The sequence below is a fragment of the Microtus ochrogaster genome, chromosome 19 (genome assembly GCF_000317375.1).
Source record: "Microtus ochrogaster isolate Prairie Vole_2 chromosome 19, MicOch1.0, whole genome shotgun sequence".
NCBI lineage: Eukaryota > Metazoa > Chordata > Mammalia > Rodentia > Cricetidae > Microtus > Microtus ochrogaster.
The window spans coordinates 47,084,551-47,106,643 of record NC_022021.1 but is presented as its reverse complement, the minus strand read 5'-3'; the positions used below and the strand labels follow the sequence as shown (position 1 = coordinate 47,106,643).

Genomic DNA, 22,093 nt, shown 5'->3' with positions numbered 1-22,093 from the left:
TTAGATCATAGCTTCTGGTCCATGGCTTCATCTTTTGTATGGTATTTCTGTAAGAAATACAATACAGGCAGCACTCAGTCTGTTTTATTCTTTGAATTATTTTTGTTGTATGTGAGGCTGCCTTTATTTCTTCCCTATAAAGCATCTACTGCTCTTTGAGGGGATTTGGGTTGCATTAGCTTAAGAAGCGACCATACTCACACAATACAGCTTTTGACACTTGGTATATTCTTTCTTTCCTGTGTTTTAACCTTTAACCAGACCATCAGATTAATATTTTTGACATGAATTCCTTTCCTTTTCATTTTTATACTCACAGTAATCTCCTTACAATGTTGCCATCATAGGAAGAGAGAGACAGGCCACTATTATTGCTAAAACTCAAGAGCGTCTAAGGCATGGAGTTATTGGAAGTGCATAGGCGCTGGGAAGGGAGAATCGTTCTTTTTTGAGGATGCAGTCAGTGGGAGTTTGCCCTGACTCCAGTGGGTGGTCCCACACCATGCCCATGAGGGCAACAATGACTGGATTTAGTGGGTTCTTTTTTTTTAAAAAAGACATAATTTTGAGAAATGAGGTATATTGGGGAATATGAGAAGAATTGGAGAGGATACATAGGGGTATAATATATATATATATATATATATATATATATATATATTTCATTGTACACATATATGAAATTCTCAAAATAAAGAAAAAAATTAAAAAATCAAGGGTGCTTATAAATGACAGATCAAAACATAAGCACAAACTAAAAAAGAAGAAAAAATCTCCTTTTTCTTTATTTTAGGATATGGTTCATAATAAATAGGAACAAAGAAAAGCCAGGTGGCCCCCCAATACAGTATGTAAATGAAATCTTTGCGTTTCATGTATGTCAGAACATTAGATCTAGTCTAGTTCTCCACTCATCTGCTGGCATCTTGTGATTGGGCAGCCTCATTAACTCTTGTCAGGTTGAGCTTGCCCAGCTTCACGAAGAGTCTTTAATGAGAACTGCCTCTGCTAATACAGGAAACGTAGAGTGTGCACGTTATCTTCCCCCAGTTCAATGGGTGGCACATAGGAGCTGCTTACTGAGAGGGAAGCATCTCTGTGTGGAACGTGAATCAATGTACACAGGGACCATTTAATTCAAATGCGTATTTGATATTATATAGTCATAGTTATCTTTAACTGTCAACTTGACACAAATCTAGAGTCACCTTGGAGGAGGAAACCTCTGTTGTAGAATTGCCCAGATCAGACCGGCCCACGGGCATGTCTATGGGGCATTTTTCTAGCAGATAATTTATAAAGAAGAGCCCAGATACTGTGGGTGGTGCAGGCGCTGGGCAGGTGGGACTCAGTAGTAATAAGGTTGCCGAGTCAGGCAGAGGAAGCAAGTCAGTAAGCAACACTCTTCCATGGTCTCTGCTTCAGTTCCTGTTTTGTCCCCAGCTTCCTTCAGTGACAGAGTGTGACCTAGGAGCTGCGAGAGGAAGCATTGTCCTTCCTCCCCAAGGTGCTTTTGGTCATGGTGTTTATCACAGAATGCAAAATGCAGTCTACAGTAGACTGCACTTTGCAAGATCTGAACTAACAATATTGGGGCCACTAGTTACTATGGAAACAGGTGGACATAAGAATAAATATGGGAAAAATTGTCAACACAAATTATTACCATTTCTATGCTAACAAAGTATGTTTGCATATTAGATTGAGGTAATTTAAAATGCAATGTCATAAAATGTGTTCTGCTGTGGTTATTTTATTAAAGGACACGATTTTATTTCTTTTTTGACTAGTTGTTCCTGCCCATATGGTGATGACATTACCTTCTCTTTGATTGATGGCCATGTTGGGTTTGGCACTAGACAGAACAAATGAAAACACAGTGCATTATATATAACCAAGCCTCAATGTTTCTCAGATGCTAGAGCCCCGGGGTGGATGCAGCATCAGTCAGTCAGGGCTCCAGGAAATTCAGAAGCAGGGTCCTGGTGTGTGGGCTCTAGGCAGACACCTATCTCTCTCCCTTGCCTTGTGAGGCACAGGCAGGCAGAGAAGAGCCCAGAAGTCCCAGTTAATCATTGGCCTGGAGTTGGGTTCTAACAGCACCCCCTACAGTAAGTGTCCTACTGTCCAGGTATGTCACATTATGAGTTCATCAAAGAGAGCTTAGTCACCAGGAAGGGACACTGCAGGACACACTCAGTCATTCTGCTGGAAACATGTGTCCTGGAGTCCATAGTAGGGGTGCTGGAGTCATCAAAGCAGTCCAGACACCAACTTGATGCTTGAGGATACAGAGACACCGTGGCCAATGAGTGTGACTCAGGTGTACAGTGAGGTCTAGGTCTCCTCTCTGTGTCAGAAATCTGTCCTTCAAATTTGTCCAAGTCTCGTCATGTTGCACCATAAAAATATACAAGCACCAACATTTTGGTGAACCTGCAATAGCTACATTTGCAATCAAACTTGTCACCATGCGACTACTGCAACCTTCACAAGGCTCCTGCTTGGCTTCCCTTCGCAGGCCTTTCTGGGGATTAATCTGTCTGTCAATCTCATTATTGACATCAACTTACAATAAGAGCGCTCTATACTGTTTCTGAGTTCTTTGGTCCGAAAGTCTTTAGGATACAGGTATCTGGTTAACTCAGGACACTTCTTTCATAGTTTTCTACAGGAAGTGTTACATGCAAGGACAGAGCCCAAACAGACAGCACAATAGACAACAGGAGAAGTTGAGTTAGTTCAGCAAAGAGTGAAGATTTTTGAAACATTATATATGTTAAGTCTTCAGAGATTTGCATTTATGTATAATAACCAATTTTAAATTTTAGCACCTGCAATGAATTCTATATATGTATGTATGTATGTATGTATATATGTATGTATGTTTGTATCTATCTATCTATCTATCTATCTATCTATCTATCTATCTATCTATCTATCTATCCATCCATCCAAATTACTTATTCCATGTGAAGGTTTTTCATGGTCTAAAGTGAGCGCAGGATCACTAATGCACTTGGTTAATAACACTACAATAACTTAACAGCTGTGAAGGGGAAGAAAACTACTTGCAAATCCTAGCAAGGAAAGGCTGCTTGTCTGGCATGAGACCTGATACAGTGCCTTGTAACCTTCTTGCTGTTCCCAAAGTCCCATTGGCTCTCTGGAGTTGTTCTGGTTATATATTTCACAAAACAAGCTTTACAGGAGCATAAAAGATATTGGTTAGCCCCAGGAAACAAGGGGTGAAAGTATCAAAAACCTGACTGCCAAGGCCACTAAGAGAACGTCAAGTCAGCACTTCCCATGGTGAGCTTCTCTACCCTGTTCTCCCTCCATATCTCATGCAGACTGTGGCCAGCATGGAGAAGGCAGGCAAGGCGAGCTACCAGCCGTCTTCAGTGCTCAGCTACCCCAACAGAAAATCAGGGTGCACAAACATTGGGCATTTAGAAAAGAGTACGTGCCAAGGAAATTTTATTTGACATTTTGAAGTGTTAAAAGAAATATGAGCTCCTAAGGCAGAAGGAAAACAGAACCATTAGCTGGTCTTTTACTTCTTCTGCTGTTACCAGTTCATCTTGACAACAGTGCCGGTTTCTCTGTCACCAACAAGTGTCACATCCACATTGCACTCTGTGTGCCTAGGCCCCCAGCACAGGGAAGTCAATTCCTTCCCTCAGAACAAGTGGGGTGATGAAAGTTTGCTAGGGGTAAGATTTTGTCATAGCTCTATGTTTAGAATGGGAAGATTCTTCAGTTTATTCCAGATGCGAATACTTAATTCAAGTACTTTAAATTTCCACCATGCCCTCCACATTCTCATTAACACGAACACATGCACACCCTCTAGAGTTTCAGAGCCTTGGGGACCAGAACAAAACAGATCTAGTAATTAAGGATCATTTGATGTTTATAAAACATATAGTGTCTACAACAGAGTTGATATTTAAAAAGGAGTTGGTGTGTGATATCACCAAAACAAACAAACAAAAAAAAACCCAAACCCCACAAAACCAAAAAATAGAGCATTAAATGTTTCCCCATTTCATGTCTATACAACATGAAGGTTCTGCAAACCATAGGTTTGCAGACTTTCCAGTGTAAAAAACATCCAGGGTTGTCAGTGGATCAAGTGTGTGCAGACTGCCTGGGGCTAGTGTCTATGAGGAGTGTGGAGCATCTCGGCACACGTAGAACATCCAGGAGGTTTCAAGTCTGGGTCCTCAACTCTGGACTGTGGGTTGGGAGTGAGGCGGGGACTTACCACATTACATCCTGCACAGTCGGGCCCATTTTCACAGGTCCTACGACGGGCTTGAATGCCACCCCCGCACTGGGCCGTGCACCGCTCCCAAGGTCCCCAGCCTGTCCAGAAGACATGCGGTGGGCAGAGCAGATGTTCATTGCAGTATCTGTGAGAAGGAAACCCAGAGGAAAGGGAGATTGTTTAGTGCCACTGGAGGCCACCAGACATGTTGCTTCCCATCCCTGTGCCTGATGTCGGACAGATGGGCATGCTCTGTGTGAGGGGCTTTCTCTGAGTCTGCAGTGCTTGCACCATACGGGAGGCAGAGGGGTGCTGGCCATGCTGAGTGCGCACAGACAATGGGATACATGGCAGACAGCGAAGAGAATGCTGAACTCACAAGGCAGGATGGAACTTCCTGTGCAGCCAAGTAAAGGAGAAACAAGACAAAACAAAACCCTTCAATAGACACCCCAAAACAGGAGCAAACAGAAAATATCTAGGTAGGGCATTTATCTGCTAGGCATAAACATCAAAAGGTAACGTAGGTTATGAATTCAAAGGCAGCACAGCCTTACTTGGAGTTTGTTATCTTTCTTTTTTTAATATTTATTTTATTTATTTATTATGTATACAATATTCTGTCTGTGTGTATGCCTGCAGGCAGGAAGAGGGCACCAGACCTCTTTACAGATGGTTGTGAGCCACCATGTGGTTGCCCGGTCTTCTGAAGACAAAGACTTAAAGCATGAGCTTGGCCCGAGGGCCTGTGACACTTGCTGCTTAGCTTACAATTTTTAAGTTTTTCTTTTAGGTTCTCAGAACAACTCGAAGTGGTTTCCCGTTAAGAGAACAGAGATAGCTGGTGACTCTACTTTTGCTAAGGCTAGAACTATTTTAGAGTAGCTGTTTCCACACTTTTACACATACATCCACGTTGCCAACTTTGAAGTTAAGCACCCCAACTCGTCTCTGGCTCTGTGATGATTTAAGTTTTCTGAGTCTTGAAAGCTTTCTATGAAACGGAGTGAAGTGAGAGGGACAAACAAGCACACGAGGACAATGGACTGGTGTTCTAAAGTATTAGCACATACGGAAGAAGAATTTAACTGTAAATGTAGCAAAACTCAATGACAACCTGGGTGATTTCCAGAATGATTTACACTCATTTGTCCATCTACTGATTCTGAACTTAGCCTCTCAGGAGTCTCAAACTAATAGACTCCCCCCCCCCATCTTTCTCACTTGCAAGGCCAACTTCCTTAAGAAATAGGCCACAAAGATTCAGTCCTATGGGCCGCAGCCCGTGCCCTTGGGGTCACCCTTGTTAACAACTGGATTCTGGAGAGCACTGTGCACAGGCAGTCGCAGAGGGATTGCTGAATAGCTGCTCAGAGTCTCAGATGAATAGAGAAATCAGACACACTCTCCAAATGTGCACAGCACACGGCAGCCTTAATGAGTCAGGGTGATACCTTTATCATTTACTGCACACCGAGACTGCACTTGATACGCCAATTAAAAATGCATTCTGAAGTAGAAAAGAAGAGAAATAGTGACCAGAAACCAGAAAGGGAATTGGGCAATCGCTCAGCAGATGCTCTTGTAAGGTCCAGTTGTCTTCCATCAAACAGATGGGAACCTGATGGAGGACAGGAGACGTTGAGAATGAGTTCAGCGTGTGAGGAGCAAAGGCCAAGCTGGAAGATGATGGGGGATGAAGTGTAAGGAGCACTAGCTGGGGTTCTGGATGTTAATTAAAGGCAGAAAGGGAGAGTCAAGCCAGAAAAGTAACCGTGTCGAGAGGAGAACAGAAAGAACGGCATGAACTAGAATGATGATCCTCCTTTGCCAAACCGTAAAACACTGAGAAAGTCTCACAGAACTCTACAAGGAAAATAGCAGTATCGGAGTGAGATGGGAGTCCCATGCCTGGCACCTCATCCCACTGTTGGCAAAAGCCCAAGACTTGAGAAACTTTCTTAGCTCATTCTGGAGTCCGAACCTAGGGGAGGTCACAAGCAGGAAGAGCCAAAGTAAGAAACACTAACCACTGGAGTCTGGATGCAGCCGAGAAAGTGAGACACACTATAGGTGAGCTAGGACGGCGGTGGAGAGACGGGTGTGTGTGTGTGTGTGTGTGTGTGTGTGTGTGTGTGTGTGTGTGTGAATGGATGGCACTGGGCGTGGTGGAAACATCATAAAGTTACTGTGTGATGCACAGAAGAATAATCAGGGAGTCCAGAGCTAGCAAGTGCTCCAGGGAGAGCCAGTGGGCAATGTCATGGCTGAATGAGCCTCAAGATACTCAAGTACTACCCATGGAAGCAGGTTAGCGTCTCCAAACGTTGACATATTCAGTCAACAATGGCCCTGTGTATTTGTCACTCTTTGTCTTTTTAGACAAATTTTACCGTAGAAAAATATGTGGTATTGCTCTCAAGATGGCAGCATGTACAGCTGATGCCTGGGCTCTTTGGGTCAAAGCCACTGGATACTCTTATGTGTCCACCTGCAGAAGGAGGGATCATGTAGACAGGGGAGAGAGAGACAGAGGGAGACAGAGACATACACACGAGAGGGAGAGAGAAAGAGACACTGAGGAAGACACAGAGACAGAGAGAGACAGACAGGCACACAGAGAGACACAGAGATAGAGATAAAGACAGACAGACATACACACGAGAGAGAGAAAGACAGGAAAGTATAAAAATGAGTTAAAAGGAGCAAGTCTCTCCAGAGGTCTGGAGTTACAGTAGGTAAATATTCATGGATATGTTGTTGCTTGGAGAGTTCCGGGAAGGAACTGCTATTTATTTTGAGAACAGGTTTTGAGAAGATGAGAAAATTCAGAACATTTCACATTTAATTCAAAATCTACACGTTTAACTCACAAGAGAGAGAAAAAGAGAAAAGAAGACATCTCTCACTTACGAGCTGACTCGCTGATGTTTTAAACGGATGGGTTCTTTACTCTGCTTTCCCCTAGTTTCAGTTTCAACGAACACAGATATGGGCACTCACAGGCAGGTGCGTACACCCACACTACACACACACACTCACACACACATACACACGTACACACACACATGCACGCACACATGCGTGAATACACACACACACACACATACACACACACACACACACACCAGAGAAGGCAAAGGAAATCCCACTAAGAATGCCTATAAAACCCTTGACTTTTAATGAAGAACACAGTAGTCGTGCTACCACATCCCCAGAGCCAAATGAATCAGCCTGCACAAATCCTTCCTTGTATTTGCCTGCAGCGGCAGCCACCTCTGAGAATTGTCAGCATGTTATTACAGTTAAAAGACTTGTGCATGGAACACTGGACTTTGAACCAGTGTTAATCAACTATCCCTTGGGCTGGGACTTAAGGCCACCAACAACCCATCTCTCTCTCTCTCTCTCTCTCTCTCTCTCTCTCTCTCTCTCTCTCTCTCTCTCTCTCTCCCTCCAGTTCCCCAATGAAGCCAGCTACATGGAGATTTGAGGAGGCGATAGCCTGTGACGGGAATGGTCAGAGGGGGGCAGAAACGACTGGGCTATCCCTGTATGCAGAATTCCAACTGAGTGGGGTTGGTTGGAGTCTGGACTCTGCTCAGGGCCTCGGTCTAGATCCTCCTCAATGATGAGAAATATTTTCTTCCTGAGCTCCTTTGCCTAACCCGCGCTCCTTTAGAGAGCTGTCTAGGCAGCAGTAATGCTGCTATCTCTGGCTGCGTAGATAGTTACTAACTACGGATAAACATTTGCCCAGCGGGCCAGCATTTGGGTCCCATTTCACCAGTCCTCTGGATTTAAAACAGCGGACTAATGTCTTTAGCTCTTTTGGGTCCTCAGGTCTGAAAGCAGAACCACAGACACATTTTATGATGCATTAAATAAAGATTTTAATTTTTCTCATGACTGCTGTTATTTTACATTTAGAAACTAACTAATAACCTCACATTGTCTCTCTATAAATCGTCCATTTTTTCCATAAACCTACTTTCTCTAGACATACGGTATTCTATAATCCCATCGAGGCTCGAGAACATCACCAAATTCATTTTCTCATGTTTTCTTCTAATCTGGCTGAGTCCGTGCTCGTTCCTCATGACAATCTGTCAGCCTCACGCCGTTGAGGCCTATGAAGGAACTGCTTTTCTTGGCTCACATTTCCTTGTTATCCCTCCACAGGCCCATCCCGGAAGAATGAAGTCCTTTATGGCACCAGAGAACTGCGCATCCACTGAACACACCGTGAGGTTTAAGACGACACACAGGAGAGAATAGTAACTTCGGCAGCCGGCATCGCTTCAGTCATCACAGAATAGCATTGCCGGTAAGAATCAGATCCATTCTCGTGAGTCCCCGAGACCTTGAGAACATAGTGCGCGGTCTCTGAGAGGAGCCCATGCTCCTTACCCTTCAGAACTCACTACTCATGTGCCCCTCTACCAATGCTCACACCAAAGGGGAGATGCTGTCCCCAGACTGTCTTCTCAGACCAACTGCCTCAGTCTGGGCTGCTCCCCAGATGCACTGAGCTCCTGTCTACTCCTGCCTTAAATTCCTTTCTCCATATTCCAACCATATCACTCCTGTCTCCACCTCCCTAGTGCTGGGATTAAAGGTGGGTGATCCCAACTGCTGGGAACACCTTTGTATGAGTTCTGTTTCTCTCTTAGAGTGGATCAGATTTGTGTAGCCCAGGGTGGCCTTGAACTAACATAGATCTGTCTGCCTCTGTCTCCTGAGTCCTGGGATTAGAGGAGGGTGCCAACATTCCTCGGCTTCTAGGGGCTTAGCTCTGCACTCTGATCTTCAGGCAAGCTTTATTTGGTAAAACAGATCAAATATCGCTACAGTAGGATAAGGCAAGGACCTAACAGTGGCCTCAAGTTCAGATACACTGAGAAACTGAGGCCCTCATCCTAACAGCCCCATCAGACATGAAGGCTCCCCATAACAGTACAAACAAGGAAGCAGACCCTGATCCCGGTGTGCCTCAGAGTACCAGGCCAGGGCTTCTTTAACCTTCCAACAGCCTGCATCCAAGGAGACAGGGGTGTTGTGTCCTGGTTAGGAGCTCACAGGTGCACAAGTGATTTTACACAGTTAAGTGTGTAGTCTTACGTGCACTCTAAAGCTGACCAGGTACCACAGAACCCAGTGCTAGTGTAAGAGGCACCGACGAGAGTATTGAAAATGGCTCTGAGACCCAGAAACAGGTGGGTGTGAGAATTCTGAGAAGCAGAGGCAGCAAAAATTCTAAATCACTTTATATGGAGTATTACAGATTTAGACATTGTCGAACCCAATGGGAGGCAGGCAGAAGGAAAGAGAATGAAGAACTGTAACAGAATAACAAAAGAGACAGAATAACAGAAAGTAGACAGACAAGTGGAACAGAGACATCTCATCAGTTATACGGCAAGCACAGGAGAGGACGCTCAGCATGAGGGAGATGTTAGGAGAATCCAAATCTAAACCACTTCTACATATCAAGTGGAATGGTAGAAACCCAAGCCAGCAATAGTAAGCATTGGCAGGAATGGGGAGAAGCCAGACTCTTGAGCTCTGTGGTGTGAAGAGACCATGGTGAAGCCATAGTGGAGGGTAGTCTAGTCCCCCTCTGAAGCAGAACATACTAGCATCGCTTCCACTAGGAGTTATTTACACAAAATAATTGGAACAGGAACTTCATCAAGTCAGTGTTCATCTTAACAGTGTTTAAATAGGCAAGGGGGAAGAAACGCCCTGAGTCCACTGATGGGCAACTGAACAAGCAGAAGGCAGCTGTATGCCATACATTCAGAGAGGGGCTCCGTTCTGATACACGCTGAGATGTTGATGGAGCTTGAAAACATTATGTAAGCGAGGCAAACAAGACACAAAAAGGCAAACATTACAGTTTCAATTACATGCGATATACAGAATGTGAAAATTAATAGGCAGAACAGTCAGCAGGGTTTCCAGGGGTATTGAGAATGGGGGTACGGAAATCATTACTTAGTGGTAACGAGAAAGTTTTGGAAATAGGGAGATGTAATTTTTGCATACTAATGTGAGTTTAATTAATGCCAATGAATTCTGCATTTAAAGTGGCTAAGTGGCTAATTATGTTGTTTGTATTTTGCCAAGATAAAAAATATAAAAAGAAAATGGGACAGTTTTTATTTTTTTAAGATAAGTAGTTAGGAGAATGTGGCTACAGAAAGCTACAGAGCTTTCAAAATTCTCGTCTATATTGATATGAGAAATAGGACTTTGAAGTGGGAAGGAAGTCACCCAGGTGAGAACATTTCAGAGTTTTAGAGCAAAGTGCTAAGGTGTCACTGGCTTCTTCTTTTTTTTTTTTTTTTTTTTGTCTTGTCCTAAGAAAAACGTGTATTCTTTGGGTAGTAAGCTAATCGCCTTGAACATGTCCTCTTTTTTATTTCACTATTTTGTTTTAAAAAACAGTCTTTTTTATTTTACATATCAATCCATCCGAGTTCCCTCTCCCCTCCACACACCACCTTCTTCCCCCACCCCGCTCCCCATCCATTCCTCAGAGAGGGTGAGTCCTCCCATGGGGAGTCAACGATGTCTGTCACATCGCTTAAGGCAGGACCCAAGGTCAGGGTGGACCATGAAAAGAACAAGGGCCAACTGGTGCCTGGATTAGACTTTGCTGATAGCAAAGAAAAAAAAACTTCTAAAATTAAGAAATAACTGCCAAGCACTCAAGTACTATGCCTTAGTCACTGTTCTGTTGCCCTGAAGAGAGACCATGACAAAGGCGATGGAGGAAGGAGGCACTGAATGAGAACTGGCTTACAGCTTCAGAAAGTTTAGTCCATTTCCATCATGGCAGGGAGCATGGCAGCATGCAGGCAGGCACTGGAGTTGTAGCCTAAACCTACATCCTGATCCATAAGCAGGGAGTGAGGGAGGAGGGAAAGGGAGAGGAAGAGACAGACTGACTATGCCTGACTTGGGCTTTTATTATTTATTTATTTATTTATTTATTTATTTATTTATTTATTTATTTATTTAAGATTTCTGTCTCTTCCCTGCCACCGCCTCCCATTTCCCTCCAGGGGGACTTGATTGACTTGGGCTTTTAAAATCTCAAAGCTTATCCCCAGTGATGGACTTCCTACAACAAGGCCACACCTACTCCACCAAGGCCACACCTAGTCCACCAAGGCCACACCTCCTAATCCTGCTAATCCTTCCAAAGAGTTCCACTCCACAGTGGTTGAGCATTCAGATATATGAGTTCACAGCGGCCATCCTTATGTAAACCACGATCTGCTGCCAGGGAAAGCTGGGGCGTGCCTGCTGAACCTCTTGAGGAAAGCTCAGCAAGCTTGAAGATTGGGGGCAGACTGTGAGCATGCGTAGAGTCCGTGAGAGCGCAAGAGCAAGGGGGTGCCTCAGGGACCCTCCTAGTCACCCCGAGGAAGCCTAGCAAGCTGCCAGCTGTTGTGTTCTCATCATTCCAGCAGGACCGTGCGGCAGCGGAAGGCTGCATGGAAAAGATCTGGAGCTGTGCCTTTGGTTCGGTAGCGAAACCCCAAAGAGGTTTACATAAGTCTTTTAAAGCTTTTCAAGAGTAACTTCAGCAACTTAGATGGAAAGAAACACGGGAGCTAATAACAAATGTTATTGAGTAGCCCAAATTCTACTGATAGAAGGAGGCTGACACAAGTTTCACCAGCTGCAAACATCTGCTCCCTTTCTGGCAAAGGGAAGATATTTCAGGAACTGAGCTAAGAGCCCACAAGGCTGGGCTGAGGTCCACGGTGCAGGATGCCTTTTATCACAAGCAACTCCCAACAGTCACCTGGCAACACTGCAGGGGTGCTGCGGAAGAAAATTTAGTGACTCCCATTTCTACTATTTTTTTTTTGAAAAGGAAATGTGCACAGCTGTCATCTGTTGCCCACCCCTCTGCTGTATAGTGTGAATGTTGCCGAGAGGTAACTTGTCTTTTTTTTTTTGAGCTCTACATTTTCTCCGATCCCCTCCCTGCCTCTCCTCTCCCTTCAACCCTCCCCCAGCGTCCTCAAGCTCCCAATTTACTCAGGAGATCTTGCCTTTTTCTACTTCCCATGTAGATTAGATCCGTGCTTGTCTCTCTTAGGGTCCTCATTGTTGTCTAGGTTCTCTGGGACTGTGATTTGAGACCTGGTTTTCTTTGCTTTATGTTTAAAAACCACTTATGAGTGAGTACATGTGATAATTGTATTTCTGGGACTGGGTTACCTCACTCAAAATGATGTTTTCTAGCTCTATCCATTTTCCTGCAAAATTCAAGATGTCATTTTTTTTTTCTGTGTAGAACTCCATTGTGTAAATGTACCACATTTTCCTTATTCATTCTTCGGTCGAGGGGCATTTAGGTTGTTTCCAGGTTCTGGCTATGACAAACAATGTTGCTATGAACATAGGTGAGCACATGTCCTTGTGGCACGATTGAGCATCCTTTGGATATATACCCAACAGTGATATTACTTTTGAGTGGAGATGATAGACCAAGAAGCGCTACTGCAACAGGGCCTCAGACACACCTGACTTAGGTGGCGGCACTTTGAGCTTTTGGGGTACAATTGAATGGGATGTGGCATTGGGAACCCTGCAAACAGATGAGCAGCATTCTACAGATGGAAGGATTCAAACTACGTGAGGACAGAGAACTGTCTGTGATCAACAGAATCTAACGAGACACCAGTAAAACCTACCCTGTCATGCTACAATCCCCTTTCTCTGCAGTGTGGGCAGGGCCTAAGATTTCCTTGTTACTAAGCCACTATGGCCAGATGAGGTTGTGTCTTGTGAACATAGCAATTAGTTCATAAGTTCGGTTTGTGATGAGTTAGAGGTCACGCTAAGAAGGCTCAATTGTCAAGGCTTGGGGCAGTATCTGACTGACAACTTGGAAGCCTTGACATGAGGTCCCTCTGACAGGGTGGGACAGCAATTGCACATTGTTTACATTTGGGTCAATGGCGCCATAGTGACAAAGCAGTAGAAACTAACTCAACCGGATTTTGGTACTTGCACCAATGTTTGCCGTATACTGTCTTATTGGTGACTTTTGGAGAATTGGTTCCTCAAGTAAGCTCTCAAGAAATTCATTCCGAAGAAGTATTAGAAGTAAAAAGAGCATTCATATATTCTATAGCACACGTGAAAAAAGAAGTTGTGAAAATCCAAGGAAATTTTACTTGGGGGTAAAATCTTCCATTGGATTAAGCCACACATTGAAAACATTTTTTTTTTTTTTGCAGAAATTATTAGCTATGTTGACAGCATTCACTGAATTTTTGGAGAGAGTTTGGTGCTATTTAAATATCATAAAAAGTAGTGACTATTTCATTTGCTTGATCCTAGAATCCTGAACACCCCTCTCCCTTAATCCATAATCAGATATCTCCACCACCAGGATCAGGATGAGTTTTCCTGGTGTGGTGATCTCCCCATGTAACGTGGCAATAAGTTTAAGAACTGTTTGGTTAACAGAGACCAAGGCACATCAAGTATTTGGCTTTTCTGAAATTCCTGTTGCCCTCTGGAAAGCATACTTAAGAGAGGCATCATTTATAATAACAATACACAGTCCACAGTCTTACATTCCATCTCTTCATTATTTGAAGTAAAAAAATTTCCTCTAGTAAGCAACCCCGTATCTAATGCCCCAAAACATGTCTCCTGTAAATGCAGAACATGTTAGGTGTGAGACAGCCAAACAATCTAGCATTGTTTTTAAACTCTTTTCTGAAAGTAAGGCTTTCTGAAGTCAAGTGGAGGGACAGAAGATGGCACATGTAGCCACAGAGTTATACAGCCTTGGCCTTCCTGTCTGTTCAGCCTGGGGAAGAAGATGGTGTCTGTGCGGTGCACGGACACCAGGGAAGCGTTTGCACAGACAGATGCGATTTTATCTGAATGGGACACATAGTGTGATGATTCACAGTGTTGAAACCTTCCAGCTAGTTTAAAATCTTGCAAGTAATAAGAAGATGTTTCTGTATTCAGCTTTCTCACCTATCAGCTGGTGTTAGATGGAACACTACGACCCTATCAAGACTGTCTCAGGGGACCATTTCAAAAGTGACAAATCCTGACATGGGTGGCGGTACCTCCCTCTAATTCTTAGTCAAAAGGAATGAAATCTTAATTAGTAAGTAAGAAACTTGATGAACAAAGAAGCAAAATGGTCTTATTTGTTGTTTTCAAAATGTACCCAACACCTACATAAAAGAAAAGTGAGCCTGTTTCTGTTCCCAAAAGCCCATGGCCACATAGAGATAAGGAATTTTTATGAGACTCCCTGAACCCATGACACTGAGTAGGAGCTTATATCTTTTTATTAAAAGGCACTGGGAGCCATTCAATAGGATGGTGTGTGTGTGGGGGGGGTACACACATGTGTGCACGTTGTGATATACTAAAAGTAACATGAACTTCAACTGCAAGTTTTTCCTCCCAACAGTGACAGAATGGAATATGCATTCAGTAGGCAAGGGAGAGAAAAAGATCAAAGAGTAGATTTTGCAGACAAAGAAAAGTGGTTAGTTCTATAACCAAACAATAAAAACAGCTTGTTGGATTCACGTCTATGGTGAAATGTCCTGATGGGGTCCTGAAGAGTCAAAGTCTTCCTGGGAAGCAGTTTCCACCGTAGAGGGTACGGCACATGGCTCATGAGGGATGCTTGTTCGCAGACTAGAGGGTAGACGACACATCTGCTCCTGCGTTTGTTCTCACTGCCTGCACCCCAGTCTCATGGGGACATCTTTATCTTACCTGCCCTCATCACCAGGACCTCTAGAGATTGGTAACTGTTGAGACAGGGCTAACCTAATATCTCAACAACTATCCTCCAGTAGGCTCATATGCTGGGTGCACAGCCAGCCAGCACACAGATACCCTTAGTTCCTAAGCATCCAGTGATGTGAAAATGGATTCCCTGAGTCAGTTCAAGCATGCAGGGAAAGGGGACCAGAACCAGGCTCTTTGTGGGAACCTTTGGTCAAAATTGAAGGGTGTCAGAAAAATAAGGTACCGTTTAGCTTAAAAGAGGAATTCCATGGACAAAAACCAAGCTAGACCTCCAAGGGAAACTGGCCATACCGTGATGGCAGGAAGTAGGAAGATGCTGGCATAGGAGCCCAGCTAGCACCTACCTTTCCTCCCGGTTCTGGCCCACACACACGCGGCCTCCATGCCTGGGTGTGGGGTTGCTGCAGGACCGTTGCCGCACCTGGAAGCCAATGCCACAGGTAGTGCTGCAGGGTGACCAAGAGGTCCAGGGAGTCCAGCCTCCGTTCCTGTGGGAGAAGTGATTCCACATCTTAGTCAAGCCAGTTCAGACTCTGGGCTCTGTCTGCTCTGACTGCAAGTGCTCTTGTCCACTGGGTGGACTATTAGATTGTGGGGAACGACGGCCTTTGGATGGAGCAGAATGGTCACCTCTGCTACTGTGAGGTCCCTTGCAGTTGGCCTCTGATGTGAAAACCACAAATCATTCCAAACTTGCTTATTTTGTCTGAAACACTTACGAAACTTTAGTCATGAGAAATTCAAACTTTAGAATGTTATTTTACTGCAAAGTATTTGAAATGAGTCCTAAACCTATAGAATTCCCAATTTTACTTGACTCCAGTCACATCCATTATAACCTGTGAACAGTATCCCTGAGACAGGAAAATTACATAGAGCACGTTCTATTGAATCTAACACCAGTGAGCATGCGGAGCCCTATAGGCAGTGTGCGTGCCAAGGACAAGTAGAACCTTCCCAAAGGGGATGATATTTAATACAGAATCATAAATTCGTGTGTAACTGTGCTATTGAGCTATTGTACATACTGAATAATACAGTCATACTAAGAATAAAAGAAAAATAAAATGATCCTATTTCACCAAACTTGCTTACAAAATAGATTGCTGTTGACACACACTATTTCAATAGTGTAATTTTTCATATAGTGATAATATATTAAGAGTCTTTATAATTTAAATATCTCCCATAGACGTTTCCCTGTGCTATTAAAAATACGTTATAAGTATTTTATCATTCTGAGCATGAGAGCATTCATTTTAGTGCATGACCCAATCTCCTTTGCATAATGCATGTGGAAACTCTGTTTTAAGATTCATTTATTTATGCATTTATGTGTTATCTACAGAGACAGCTTGTATTAAGAGTGATCGCCCAGGTCTCTCAACCATCTAGGTGACATGTGACTATCCATTCGAGTGATCAGAGGCACATACCTGGAACAGTTGGTGATCTCCATCCTAGGGCCCTCACACTGCCAGCCACCACACCGTGGAGCTGGGCTGTCACAGGAGCGCAACCGGCAGAGGCAGGATCCCACAGCAGTGCCATCTGTGTGTGTACAGGGTGTCCATGGAGACCACGGGCCAAAGCTCCCATCCACAGTGAGGTTTCTGGTCTGGAAGGCAAATATAAGTAGTGGTGTCAGAAAGGGTGAAGCTGTGAAAAATGAACTAGCATGAAAACAAAGAGACCTCAAGAAGCAAGATGACTCTTTCAGAATGTTTTTAAAAATTAAAATTGGCAGCATATGTGGGAATATTTTAAAGTCATGTAGCATAGCTCACTGCTAGAGATTATGAGAAAGATAAAGTAGAACAGAAGACAAGGAAAAGGAGAAAGGATGAGATTTTGGCAGAATGACCCATCAATATGGGAAACTTAAGGAAAAAGAAAACCCCACAGATGTACACCTCTGATGTATAGTTTTATACACCTTAAAGACAACAGAAGTCCATGAAGAATTTATCCTGGTTTGGTCCAAATAATACTGTGAAACAGTGTTCTTGTACCCTGTAAAGATTTGTCACTTGTATTGGTTTAATAAAATGCTGGTTGGCTAGTATCCAGGCAGGAAGTATAGGCGGGGTGACCAGCGTAGAATTTTGGGAAGAGGAAATGCTCAATCTGCAGTCATCATTCAGATGCAGAGGAAGCAAGATGAGAATGCCTCATTGATAAAAGGTACCAAGCCATGTGACTAACACAGATAAGAATTATGGGTTAATTTAAGATGTAAGACTTAGCTAAAAAAAATACGCCTAAGCTATTGGCCAAATAGTGTTGTAATTAATATAGTTTCTGTGTTATTATTCAGATCTGGGCAGCTGGAAAATGAATGAATAGTCTCTGCTTACACAAAAGTTACCTCAATGTGACAATATTTGATGCCATGCACATCTTAGTGGCCCTGAGTAATGAGATAGTTATAGTTCTCAGGCTTATTCTTGCCAGGGCTATACTGGAGCATCGCTTGGAGTTTATATTCTGGTCAGGAAGGGCTTGGTACGTGTTTATGACCCTATGTGATAGCTACTAAGGGTATTGTAGGGCTGTACTGCTGAGGATGAAAAACAAATTTGTAGGGTACTTATGTGGAGTTGTTCAGAGTGGAAAAGGACCAGGAAAGCAGCTGCCCAGGACCCTTGATTCCACAGACAGCTTGAGTGATGACAGGAATAAGCGTGTTGCAGGATCACATGGCTGGGCTCCTCCCTGTCAGTGTGAGTCGTTGGCAGGTGCTTTATTGTCATTGGAGATCTAAGAAGGAGTTCAAGGTAGCAGCACTGAGAAAGAGCTGAGTGTACAGTGGTGAAAATTTCTTCAGGTCACTGAACACAGAGTGCTGGGCTCTAGCCTCATCTGGCATGTGGCAATAGGTTTGAGCATGTTTGGGACATCAATGTTTGAACAGTGAAGAGTGAGCAACTTTCTGAGTCATATGGTAAGATATCTTTTGAAAAGAGAGACTCATGGGGCCAAAGGTTAGCTTCCTTGTCCAAGGCCTTCCTTCCAAAAGAAAACAGAAGGGACTAAAGTCCCAGCCTCTTCATTTTAATATGAAGACAGATAAGTCTTAGTTTGATCAGGATCCAATGATGAGAAAACCATGTATTTTTCTCTTTTCATTCTTCTGTTTATTAGACTCCAAACTCATCCTGTTGTGGGAGAAGGAACCAGAAGCCTCTAGAGCACTACTTCTATCTCAGGGAAAAGCAAGCCTACATGGTAAGTAGGGTGTCACACTGAAGAATACACACCTGTGACTGTCATGACCTTGCCAGGAAGCCGAATGATAACCTGTAGGATTGTAGGTGAAGAGACCAGAGAGCTTTAGGAACATATCAAGAGATGCTGCAGAATCCAGGGACCAGCTGTGCAAGAGCTTCAGCTATCCTAAGCTTGTGGGTGATAAGGTAGGAGCTTTAGCTAGCCTAAGCTTGTGGGTGACAAGGTAGGAGCTTCAGCTAGCCTACGTTTGTGGGTGACAAGGTAGGAGCTTCAGCTAGCCTACATTTGTGAGTGACAAGGTAGGAGCTTCAGTTATCCTACGCTTGTGGGTGACAAGGTGGGTGGTACTGCTGAAGCCAGGTGACAGTCAGAGCTAGACAGGTGTTGCCATGCACAGCCTTAGTCATGGAATTATGAACTCCTGGCAGGAATGTCCTGAACTGAAGAAGGGCAAGGGAGATAAATCCAAGGCTCCTTCCACCTGCCATGGCACACATGGCTGAATCCAGAACAACACAACACAACATGAGGAGAGAGGGACATGTTGAAATCTGCACACAGGAAGAGCAGGCCTTCGCATGGAGAGCTAGTGGAAGAAACTGAGCTCCTGGTGCTTTAACCACAGAGCCACCTCTCCAAACCCCCAAACTATTGTTCTTCACTGGCTAACCTGGTCTCAAATGTTTATCTGGACATTTTATTTTTCTTCAGAATTACTAGATCTTGCCTTATTTTTGTAATCATTTATATCTACTTCCAGTGAAGCAGGATATTGAATAAGCTCCTCAGGAAGCTGACTCGTGTTATGACATCAATTTAATATCCCCCCTCAGCCTATCTCTACAGATGAATTGTAAAGAAAGACTGTGCCTTAGCAGAGGACTGGGCTGCAGTCCCGTGTGGCATGCAGTGGACTAGTGCATAGGGGCGATCTCTATTTAGTGCCTGTCATTCCCAGTTAGTGCATCAATAAAATGAAGCAGTAATGCCCATCTCTGGAGAGCACAGTGGACATTAAACAGTCCACAAGCCAAGTAGGACACAACACTTGCAGAGTCAATCCCGCAGTTCATAGAGGCAGAATGATACCTAAGGGGCATTCTCAAGGATACCACAAGAGAGCTCAACAATGAAAGATGGGGACAAGCATATGGGTCCTGTCCTGTGGGTCACACCTTAGAAAAGGCACCCAGAAGTGCATGCAAGCCTTGTTTGGGATCAGGAGCTTGGCCAAGCTCAGCTCTAAGTAAAAATATGATTTATAGGAACAAACTCTCTCCTTCCTCGGCCAGGGACAGACATGGTCTATTTTCTTCTCTTCTCTCTCTCCCTCCTATGCATTTTATGGCAACATGCAGCAGCAATGTTTCATCTGCTCTCTGAATATAAAGGGTGGGGTTGGGCCATTCTTCTCTTTATCATTCCATCATTTGCAAAGAGGCTGAGAACTGGGAAGTCATATTCCTCTAGACTGGAGCCTGCCAGAAACTCGGGATGCAAAGCCTGGCTTCTTTCCTAATGGTTATAGACCCCCAGGGAAGCACAGCAGAAGTTCAGCTGTTGCCATCTAAATGTAGGCTGTGGTTCCAACCACTGCCTGAGTATCTTTGGAACTAAGCTCCTGGTTGTGCAGTGTCCCGAGTAGAACCTCCGTCATGCTCATCTGGCCCATGCTGCTGGTTCTTGCAGGACGTATTTTGAAACAAGGATGCATCGTATTGCATCGCATGATGCTGCGCATTTTGCCCAAAGGACATAAACGGTATGAATGCATAAGCGAAGCCCAGGCAGATTCCTAAGACCACAGGTCCTCTTTTTCACACCGCTGAGACTCAGACGAGGACATGTAATTGACCTTGGTCTGGGCATGCTAGTTTAAGTGTATTACTCAAGCACCACAACTCTTTAAACTGGGCAGAAATACTTTTAATTAATTTTTAAAGAAATAGGATATTCTATAGAATGCCAGTAAACTACCTTACAGTCTTCTTTCGAGAGAAAAAAATGTGTAGTCATTTTAAAACTGGTCCTCTTTGGTGGAAAATAGGTGTGCTTTTTAAAACGAAAGCCCCAGAGAACTACTGCTGAGGTTCACGGTGCCTCTTCCAAAACTCCAAGCGTTGCCATGGTGATAGCATTCAGAAATGGGCTGTTGAGAGCTGATCAGACCACGAAGGTTCCTCTTTAGAGGATGTGTGACATGTTTTTCTCGAGGATTGCCAGTGTGGCCCCGGCTCCATGGCTCCTCTGTTTTCCCCCGTGTGGAGTCCCAGCAAGAAATTCTCAAGAGAGCAAATGTTGTTGCCTTGGTCTTGTACTGTTCGGCTTCCAGAACTGTGGGTAATAAATGTCTGTGCTTTCTAAGCGAGGCAGTGTCAGGTGTTCTGCCAGAACCAAAGAGAAACAGCGGTGACTCACACGGCACGCGAAGTTTAACTGGAGCATGCGTGCTGGGCCACTGCCACTGCAGAGTGTTCGTTCAAGAGCCATCTGTTTCAGTGTTAGTGCTTTGTATACGTGTGTGGGGAGGTGCAGGTGCCCTATGGGCCAGGAGGTGATGGGAAGGAAGTTGTGAGCCTCCTCAGGTGGGTGTTGGAAACCAAATTTCGGTCCTCTGCAAGAGCATTATACATTCTTTAACTGCTCACCTAGTCTCTAATCTAGCGGTTTGGAGATTTATTTCCTTTGTGGGTTCACATAAGTATGTCTGGGGTGTCACTTCTTGTCAACATGTCTTCAACTCACTGAACTCAATGTAATAAGATCATCTTCCTTTCTGCCAACATACACTTGTACATAGACTATGAAACGTTTGTTTTCTTTCCAAAGTTCTCAACTTATACATGGAGTTGGACTTGCTTTGGGTAAAGATGTAGGGAAGCATCCTTCAGAAGGAATGGGTGTAGTAATACGAGCAGTGGGCTGCTTCCCGCCACCCGGCAGCCATCACGGCTAGCTTTGCCCGAAATAACAACACACAAACTGTATTCATTTAAACACTGCTTGGCTCTTTAGCTTTAGCCCTTTTCTCGGCTAACTCTCGCTCCTGGACTAACCCATTTCCAATCATGTGTGTCGCACCCCAAGGTGCGCTTACCAGGAAGATTCTAGCCTACGTCCATCCTGGGTTGGAGCTTCATCCCGTGTGCCTCAGAGAGCAGAGCTCTCGCCTCTGCCCGCAGGAGTGGAGCATCTCGTGTCTCTCAGAGGCATCTGCCCCCGAGGAGAGAGCTGTCGAGTCTCTGAGCTCACTTCCTCTTCCTCTCAGCGTTCTGCTCCTCCCACCTACGTTCTAACCTATCAGGTCAAGCAGCTTCTTTATTTAATCAACCAATGACCTTCCTCCATCAAATGGGAAATATTAACTGACTGTAAAAAACCCTGTTGGCATTTATTATGTCAAAAGCAAGCTGGTACTTAGAACCCCTTCAATACTGCACCTACAAGGCCAGACACACCCTGATGACACGGTACTGGCCTACCAAGTGTGAACTTTTGGGTTTAGGCTTCAGTATTGAAAATTCAACTGTGGAGACTATATTACAAAGAGAGTAACATATAAAACACATGCTTTAAAATCAATATCATATCAAACTCATGACATGTGCATATCACAGATACATCTAATGAGTGAAATCTTTCATTTAAGTGAAAGAGCAAATAAGATAGAAGTGACATTCTGACAGGTGTAAGATGATATCTCAAAGTTGTTTTGATTTGCATTTCCCTGATCGCTAAGGAGGTTGAGCATGATCTTAAGTGTCTTTT

General features: G+C 44.0%; 1 protein-coding gene across 3 annotated transcripts in view; it reads right to left on the bottom strand.

Moving 5' to 3' along the window:
- Sema5a (semaphorin 5A) overlaps positions 1 to 22,093 on the bottom strand; it is a 429,658-nt gene that overhangs the window by 44,443 nt on the left and 363,122 nt on the right. For all 3 annotated transcript variants that reach the window (XM_013349712.2, XM_026783702.1, XM_026783703.1), the window contains 3 exons: positions 16,531 to 16,712; positions 15,439 to 15,582; positions 4,271 to 4,418 (listed from right to left, as the gene is read on the bottom strand). In XM_013349712.2, the coding sequence (XP_013205166.1) occupies positions 4,271 to 4,418; positions 15,439 to 15,582; positions 16,531 to 16,712 (474 nt within the window). The remainder of the gene's footprint in view (positions 1 to 4,270; positions 4,419 to 15,438; positions 15,583 to 16,530; positions 16,713 to 22,093) is intronic.